The sequence below is a fragment of the Apteryx mantelli genome, chromosome 6 (assembly GCF_036417845.1).
Source record: "Apteryx mantelli isolate bAptMan1 chromosome 6, bAptMan1.hap1, whole genome shotgun sequence".
NCBI classification, from domain to species: Eukaryota; Metazoa; Chordata; class Aves; order Apterygiformes; family Apterygidae; genus Apteryx; species Apteryx mantelli.
In genome coordinates this window covers 11,433,718-11,442,504 of record NC_089983.1, presented here as the reverse complement: position 1 = coordinate 11,442,504, position 8,787 = coordinate 11,433,718, and the positions used below count along the sequence as shown (strand labels likewise).

At 45.7% G+C, this 8,787-nt stretch overlaps 1 protein-coding gene across 1 annotated transcript; it reads left to right on the top strand.

The window, feature by feature from the left end:
- The first annotated feature begins 4,004 nt into the window (after positions 1-4,004).
- Positions 4,005-6,596, top strand: RPE (ribulose-5-phosphate-3-epimerase). Its single transcript, XM_067298741.1, has 6 exons — positions 4,005-4,140; positions 4,307-4,386; positions 4,725-4,864; positions 5,192-5,326; positions 5,492-5,578; positions 6,040-6,596. Exons 1-6 carry the CDS (start codon positions 4,019-4,021, stop codon positions 6,160-6,162), a joined length of 687 nt encoding a protein of 228 aa, XP_067154842.1. The 5' UTR covers positions 4,005-4,018; the 3' UTR covers positions 6,163-6,596.
- The last annotated feature ends 2,191 nt before the right edge of the window (positions 6,597-8,787 follow it).

Genomic DNA, 8,787 nt, shown 5'->3' with positions numbered 1-8,787 from the left:
TAACAGCTGAATATAGCTAACAGCCTGTTTGCTATAGAGTGGCAAATTTCTGTTTGTCAAATCTGTTTCAGTTCAAGGCAAGACCACAGGAACAGAGGAGAATTTTTACAAAATTCTCAGGGTTGGGGAGTGTGTGCAAGTATGTGGTCCATAAAACCTTGATCTGGCAGCTGTGTACTGTGATTGTGATCAGCAGCTTCTCTGGTAAGCAGGCTGTTGTACTGTACGAGACAGAAAAGGAAAACGTCTTTGAGGTTGTGCCCAGGGTTTATTTTTGTAGTTTTTTGGGAGCAGGGCTATATCCAAGGCTCTTAAAACTTGGTACTGACAGTCAAAATACTGACAAAAAGTACCAATCTGAAGCTTGGTTTTTCACCCTGGGACCATTGTTCCTAACCAGGGAGCGATTAGACTTTTTTTTTTTTTCTTTTTTGGTCACTGCAGACTTTAGTTGAGTTTACTTTTGTCTGTTGGTTTCATTCCACTCTGCAAGATATTACCCTTGCGCTACAAAAATATTTGCTCTGTAAAACTAAATACAGTACATACCGTAGGAAGGAATGCACGTGCTGTGCACAGATATAGATGGGCAGGGGGCGAATGGTCTGCAGATGGTATAAATAGTCCTAGCTGTCCTACTTAGAGGTACTGAGTAATTCATCTCTACTGTTTAAAAAAAACCAAGAAACCACATCTGGAATGCATGGACCTTCTGGTACCTAGCAACTGCTCCATTGATGCTGTCTTATGTACTTAGATATAGGGATTTAAAGTAAATATTTATATATGGTATTTTCATGTTCCCATATATATATATATATATATACACACACACACATATATATACACGCACACATATATATGTACATTGTAAACAAAAAATGGGTATTGCAGGGCAGAAACTTGATGAAAGAATCTATTTTTGGCATGTTGAGATTGTATTTAAAAAGGTTCCATTTTATGTACGTAATGTTCATAGCTGCAAGTATTAGATACATACGTGTAACATTTATATGTAGGTGGTGAGGCCCTTGGAGGCTCAGCTGAAGTCTTGGGTGAGTTGTGGTCTATGCTGCAGCATCATGGAGTTGAACTGAAATGTGAATTTAGCCATTAGCTGCTATGGGCAAACTGCAGAACAGCTGTGAAACAAGCCATGAAGTCATAAGCACTGCCCAAAGTTACCCTGTGCTTTGGGATTCGTATACTGGGTTTTTCAGCTTACATTAGAAGAACAAGATACTAGAGTTTGTAATCATGGCGTTACTGTGCACAGGAAAATCCTTAGATCATTCTGAGAGTTTCTAAAATGTGCTAATTAGCAGTTGGGGATTTTTTGGCCCCGAGGGTTCATAATGTGAACATATGTGTCATAAAACAGTCTTTCTGAAGAGATAGAATGATATCGTATCCATCCCCCCCAAAAAAAAGACTCACAGATCTCTTCAACAACACTGAAATACCTGTTTAAAATACTGCCATTAAAAGGACGGTCTCACTGCTGTGGTGCAGCATGCAGGTTTTACTGTTGCTTGGAAAATTACTGTATATCTGACTGAGGGCTTCAGGCTTTTCAAACCCATGGAGCCTTCACGCTGTGCTGCCATGTATTTGTCAAACGGTGTGTACAGCTCCTATCAAATTTGAGCAATGTGAGGAGAGAACTCATGCACGCTAAACATCTGAAGATAACACAAGCTGTTCTCCCAGGCTTGTGCAGCACCCAGCTCATGGGTGTTGAGCATGCTCTGCTTCCATTGTGTTGGTGAGAGATGGAGACTCGCAGCACCTCTTGGAAAAAGCAGGGATAGAGAGGCAAATGTGTGTGTGTGTGTGTGTGTGTGTGTGTATATACATACGCACACACACACACACATATATGTATATATATATATATACGGGTGGAACACTGATGTGACTTTAAAGTGCACATGTTTTGTAAAAGAGGTGATTGGGTGAAGATGGCAGTGTCTCAGTGGTGTTCTGAATGACAAACTGCTTACTCTGCTGACCAAAAATATGCTGTACTGATTCTTATCTTCTCAGCACGCCGGAGCCAGCACCAGCTACCTATAGGAGACTGCTTTGGATTATCTCTTAGCTTGGAGGTCACTCAAAGAATTGCTAAATTCCAGATGCTCAGTTTTATTATTAACAGTGACGCACAAATGAGAGAGAACACAGCTTCACTTTCGAATCCCAGGTAGGCTGGGTTACTGGCAGCCGGGTGGGGAAGGAGGAGAGTTTTAGATGCAAGCTGGGTAAACAGCTGAGATGCAACACATGCAGAATTCATGGTGAGTTTTATAGAGTTTTCTGTTGATCATGAGAAGGAGGAATTCACTTCAAGGCCAAGTAGATGCCTCACCACGGTAGTCCACTCTAATGATAAGAAAATACCTGTGATTCACTTGATTGAATTCAGTGTATGTAACAAATGTTTCCATTAAGGTTTCCCACTGTCACAGGTGAATCCACAGTAGTAAGCCATAACAAGGACTAAAATGCCTCTTTTTAAAGTCTATCCTGCTAGAAATCAATGCAGCTTATAAATGATGTAATCTGTAATTTAGTTTTATTATTCAGGTGGCCCAGTGGATGGCTTTAATTTTGTTAGATGATTGTTAAGAGATTGAACAGACAGGCAGACCAGTCAGTCTGTTTTCTTGTGTATTTTATTTTCATATTGGTTGCACTTAATACTGTACTAATGAGGTGCATACACATGTACTTTAGCTGGTTCTGTGCTTTCTCCAGTATCTCTATAACAAAACTGGTGTATTTCTGCTGTGGAAAAAAATGATGCTGCTTAATGAGTGTTAGAGGCCTTAAGTGCATGTCATGTTCAACAAATGTCTGGGTTGTACAAGTCTCGTTGTTGTTGCAGTCGGTCCCATTGCCTCGGCACTTTATGCTAACGCCCACGTTGTCCCAAGGACTAAATACAGCAGAGCTTGACAGCAAAAGGACAGAGTGCTGTGTTTAAGCCTGTTGCACAACACTGTATTGGTCTCCCTTTTTAAAAGGCTTTGATATCCTGCTATTCGAGACTGTTTTGTTCTGGGATACAGACAACATTTGTTAAAACTTATCCATCAGCTTTTAATATGTGCCTCGCTCGCCCAACACCTGCTGTCCCACATCAGCCTCGTACAAAGGGAGCAGTGTGGTTGTGGCCCGTCGCTGGGAACATTTGTCCCGTTACGTGCCCTTAACCCTGCCCGTTGCCTATGTGTATTTATGTGCACAAACATGCGCCAAGAACGTTGTGGGACGTTGTTAAATACTACTATTGCCTAGATTTTTGAGGGAGAACTGTTTCAGGGGATAACAAAGTAGGCTTGCGGGTGATTTTCAACTTGCTGGGAACTTCAGCAACAGGATCTGTCAAGAGCATATGCTCTCTTAAGCTTAGGCCCTAAAGCCAAGGGCAGCTTTTCAGTCGGCTCTGCTCGCTCCCCCCCCCCCCGCCCCCCGAGCTCCGTGGGGCCTCGCGTGGGCGGTTGTGCACAAACGCCCTGTTTGAGAGCCCGTGCCAACGGCAAGGGCAGCGTTCGGGGCAGAGCAGGGAGAGGGCGTGCAGTGGGGGGCCAAACCGCCCCGGCCGGGCCGCGGCACGGGCTCGGGGAGCGGCGGGTGCCACGGCTCCTGGTGACAGGGAGGCGCGCTCGCAGGGCCGAGCGGGGCGGCGAAGCCCCTCGGCCGTGACGGCAAATCCAGCTGATGGGGAACTGCGTACAAGTCCCAACTTCATCGTTTTTTCCGCGTTGCAAACGTGCGCTTCGTGTGCTGTGACCGATGCACAACTGGAGAAGGGGGGGGCGCTCTTCGGGAACGTGACAAACCCTTAAAAACAACCCCGGGAGCGGCAGCCCCCGGCCCGCTTCAACGTGCCCGCGCTCCGGCCGCGGCGGGGGCAACGGCCCCAACGGCCGCGGCGGCGGGGCGGGGCGGAGCCGCGTCCCGGCAGGCCGCGCGGCGGCGGCGGCGGCGCATGCGCGCGGCGGCGGCGGCAGCGATGGCGTCGGGGTGCCGGATCGGGCCGTCCATCCTCAACAGCGACCTGGCGGCGCTGGGCGCCGAGTGCAGCCGCATGCTGGACTGCGGGGCCGACTACCTCCACCTGGATGTAATGGACGGGTAACGGCGCGGCACCGGGGCGGGCGGGAGCTGGGGCGGGGGCGGGGGGCGCCCGGGCCGGGCCGGGCCGCAGCGAGCGAGCGAGCGGCCCCGTCCCGTCCCGCCGCCGCGTGTAACCGTGTGTAACCGTGTGCGCGGGGGCGGCTTTCTCTCTTGGGCCCGGAAGACACTTCGTCCCGAACATCACCTTCGGCCACCCCGTCGTGGAGAGCCTGCGCAAGCAGCTGGGCCAGGAGCCCTTCTTCGGTAAGGCCGCGGCGGGGGCGGCGGCGGGCGGCTGGGGGCTCGGGCGCAGGGGTGGTCGTGGCTGGGCCTGCTGCGTCCTGCTTGAAGGCGGCTCGAGATGAAGCCAGCTGCTCTTAGGTGGAGCAACAGCTCGCGCTTTTGCTGCGCTCGTAGAGTTATAAAAGTGTGTTTCACAATCTCTGCCCACCGGAAAGCGCAGCTGCACGCTCACCGCCCTGCTGGTAGGAGCTGTAGAGAAGCCAATAGCGCATAGGAGACCTGCTGCAGGTTAGTGCTGCAGCTCCCCAGCGTTACCTCGCTTGCTTACTGTCGTCTTCTGCTCTGCTCCGCTCTTCCAGATATGCATATGATGGTTGCCAAGCCAGAGCAGTGGGTGAAGCCAATGGCTGTCGCAGGTGCAAACCAATACACCTTCCATCTAGAAGCTACCGACAATCCGGGGGCATTGATAAAAGACATTCGGGAAAATGGGATGAAGGTGAGGGATTGTGGGGCTGCAGTAACACACTGTATTTAGCTTAACCGACTAACTCACTCTTTGTATCTGGTAATGAAAAAAAAAAGAATAGCTTTAGTTCCTGGAAATTACAGATTGGCACCTGCAGTCCTAACACTTTTTGTCCATGGTCTTTAGTTACAGTTAAAAAAAAAAAAAAATCAAAACTCTTTCTTTAAAGGCGTGTTTTTACTGCAGTTGCTCCTACAGATAGATAGCTAATTTAGTTCTTACGAGTTCATCACCAGCTGAAGTCAACCTGACTGTATTTTAGAAGGTACACTTGGAGTTGTCTTTCCTCTTCTGTAGGTTGGATTGGCTATCAAACCTGGAACTACAGTTGAACAGTTGGCACCCTGGGCCAATCAGATAGATATGGCTTTGGTGATGACAGTAGAACCTGGATTTGGAGGGCAGAAATTTATGGAAGACATGATGCCAAAGGTAAGCTCATTTCCCCTGTTCTTATTTATTGAACTTAAAGCTAAGGAATAGTATAGAGTGTAGTGGTGAAGTGAACAAAACCTCACCTCAGTGTAAGAAGCTACATGTTGCTGTAGCAGCTCAGTACAAGATCTTAATGCTAAGCTTTATTATACTGTTTTGTAGGTTCAGTGGCTGAGGACACAGTTTCCCTCGCTTGATATTGAAGTAGATGGTGGAGTGGGGCCTGACACCATCCATAAATGTGCAGAGGTAAGAGGCTGAAAGAGAATGGCAGTCTCAAATAGCATGTTAAAAGACTCACTCTTCTCTTAGAAAATAAATTTTTGGAGGTCTTGCAGTCTGTTTGTTTTTAGAGGGAGCAGTAAAGCAGACTTAGTATCAAAATCCACTTCAGGTCTAAGGTACAATCTTGTGACTTTAATAGTGGCTGCTGAACCCTCACCTAAGCTAGAGAAGTTGTTTGTTTCCTGTATGCCCAGGTTCTAATTGATACATTAAATGGGAGCAACAAGGAAGAAATTCAAGATTTGGGGAAGAGCAGTCTTTTCCAAAATTGATTGGCTGATGTAGTTAGAGGCATGACACCTATGTCCCCAAAGTTGTGCTAGTTTGATCTCCAATCTGGAGTTCACTACCTCATTTTACAGCAAGAAACTCTTAAGAAATGCATCTGTTGCGTGTTACTGAGTGGGTTGTTTAATGTCTTCCAGGCAGGTGCAAATATGATTGTGTCTGGCAGTGCTATTATGAAGAGCGCAGATCCAAGATCTGTGATCAATCTTCTAAGGAATGTGTGTTCAGAAGCTGCTCAAAAGCGGTGCCTGGATCGATGAGACCTACTCAAGCAGTGTTCAAGAAGGCTCTGTGCATGCAGGAGAACCTTTGTTTCTCATGCGTAAGGGAGAGCTGGATGAATGTTAATTATGGAAACTTGTTGCTGCTGAACAGAAGAATCATTCCTTTGCTGCAATGCAGAAAGCAGCAGTGAAAAACATTCTGGCTGTTTTTCAGGGTTGGAAATGCAGTGGTTTGAACCTGTCTTGATTCTGTGGAGGCTAATTTGGTAGTACAACCTGTAATGCTGACTGGAATGAACTAAAATTCAGTCAGTTTTCGCTTGCTAGAAGAGTGTAGCATCACAACACGCAATCTCTTGTGGAAGACTCTAATGAAACTGCCTTCTGCTGTCTGTATTTTGTCATTTGATCTGTGCATTCCTACCAAACTTTTCCAATGGTTGAATTAAACACTTCTCTTGGTGTGGTAAGTCTCTTCTAGCGGACTGTCAAAAATGAGTGGTTTTGGTAGTGGAGTCAGGAAAAGTGCAGCTTGATGGGACTAAAAAGCCCAATGCACCATAGAAATATTTCCATTTTGTTTTTACTGCATAGACCGTAGGCTGTTTAGTACTTGACCTACCTTAAGTCTCACAGCTCAACCTTCAGCCAGGTCACAAACTGGGTAATGATTTCTCATTTACCCTACACATAACCAGTTGAGACAGCTCTAACTGAAATTGTGGAAGTGGTGGGATTCCATGGAAGACTGTTGCTTTAAAAACCTACAGACAGTTGATGTGCTTTATCTTGACCCACAGCCTCTTTACTTAGTACTTGATCACGGAGTAAGAGCTCAAGAGAGTGGCAGACTGGAATGTTATCTATCTGCTCAAGTGATTTCAGTGTGTGCAGGTTGAAATACGTTATGTCCCTGTGTGGCGATGGTTCTTCAACTGTAAAGAAGTTTAATTTTAATTTTAGGTTCTCATACCTTCCATTTGTTTGCCATAATTTTCTAGTGTGTCCTGTTCAGGCAAGTTAAAGGGGGAGAGTTGAAACCCACCAGAAGATGACCTCAGTAGGGTATTTCAGATAGATCTGCTTCCTGTAGCCCTAGTTAGTATTGCTGACTCCTTTAATATTTTATAGTATTCTGCTTGGTATCTTTTTCATCTAAAAGTTGTAATTATAGAAGGGTTGCAAACAATCTGCTGCTCAGTGGCAACAGGCCAGAAAGCTAAAAAAAAACAAAAACAAAAACAAAAACAAAAAAACAATTTCCAGTCCATTTCAATAAGGCCCCAAACAGATCTGTTGCCCTTAGAGCAAAGCAGCATATGTCACCTACCAAATGCTGAGGCAGTACTAGAGTGGATGCACCCCCTCCCACTACACTCAGGAACTGTGAGGTGTCCTAACAGGCCGGCCGGAGCCATGGCCGTAAGCTGGCAGTAAGACAAAGCAGGAACGCTAAGTGCTTGGTCTGTGGAAAGAGACAGCTGCAGTACGGTGTGGGTCACAGGCATCTTAGGTAGAAAGAGTAGGACTAGTTCAGACAATCTAGAAAAGCCTCTCTGCAATGGCTAAACAACTTCTTTTTCCTGTGTGGTTAATTGTGGTTTAGGTGAACAAATGTCTTTGCTTCCTATTTCCACTTTCACCCCCATTTGAGAAGTAGCAAAAGAAAAATGGAGTCATCTGGACCTACCACACTGAAGGCATCTTTCAGAAAAAAGCTGTGGAAAAAAAAGCTTGGCTAAGAAAGGTAACAGTTCAAATGGCTTTTAGATGTGTTAAAGCAGCTATTCCTGGTTCTAGAACAAGCTGTTTAGAGTCTAACATATTGTGCATATAGAAACAGTCTAGTTGCTTTTATTTAAAATGCAGGCTAAGCAGTCACGAAACACAGCTATGCAAAAGGTAGTTCGTAACTCAGAAATGTGGCTTTTCATGCTACTGAAAGCAGGAGGATAACAGTGGCAGTATTCTTGCCTCCTGCAGTTGACCTCAAGCTAATGTGAAAGGATAATCAAACCATTTCTGTTGTCTTTTTGTTTTGGGGAAAAAAAAGTTTTTGACAGTTACTTGCATGCACTATGCTTTGTTCTGAGCAAGGAACCGTAGAGCATGTTTTCTTTCAAAGTGTTTACTCACTTCTTTGCCATTGTTTTAAATCTGGTAGTTTGCACTGCCCTTCTGTTGACTCTTAGATTAGGAGCATTGCGGGAGATAGAAGTTAGTTACATTACAGAGGAAAATTACCCAGTTGCTTCTTCTATCTGATCCCATCCAGTTGGGTCTGAACAGTTGTCTACCAGCACTGAGTCCCTTTTATCATTACACCTGAGGTTGAGGTTAAAGCTATTAGTGACCCCAGAGATGAAGCATACATGGAAGTGACGATATTTGTTCTTTTCTTTCTTTAGAATTGTCCAGTTTCGTGCCTTGATACAGTACCTGAAGTAATATATTAGCCTCTGTTTAAGCCTGTCCTCCTACACTCAGTAACCTAACTGCACAGAGGAAGCATCGCAGCTGTAGGACTTGAGCTGAACACTAACATGACAGCTAAATGAGCTGCTTGCATGGCACCCACAGGATCAAACTCAGCCCCAGAGCTCTTAGGTGTTGAAATGCTAAAAGTAAACTTTCAGCAACAGGGGAGAGACCAGACCATGG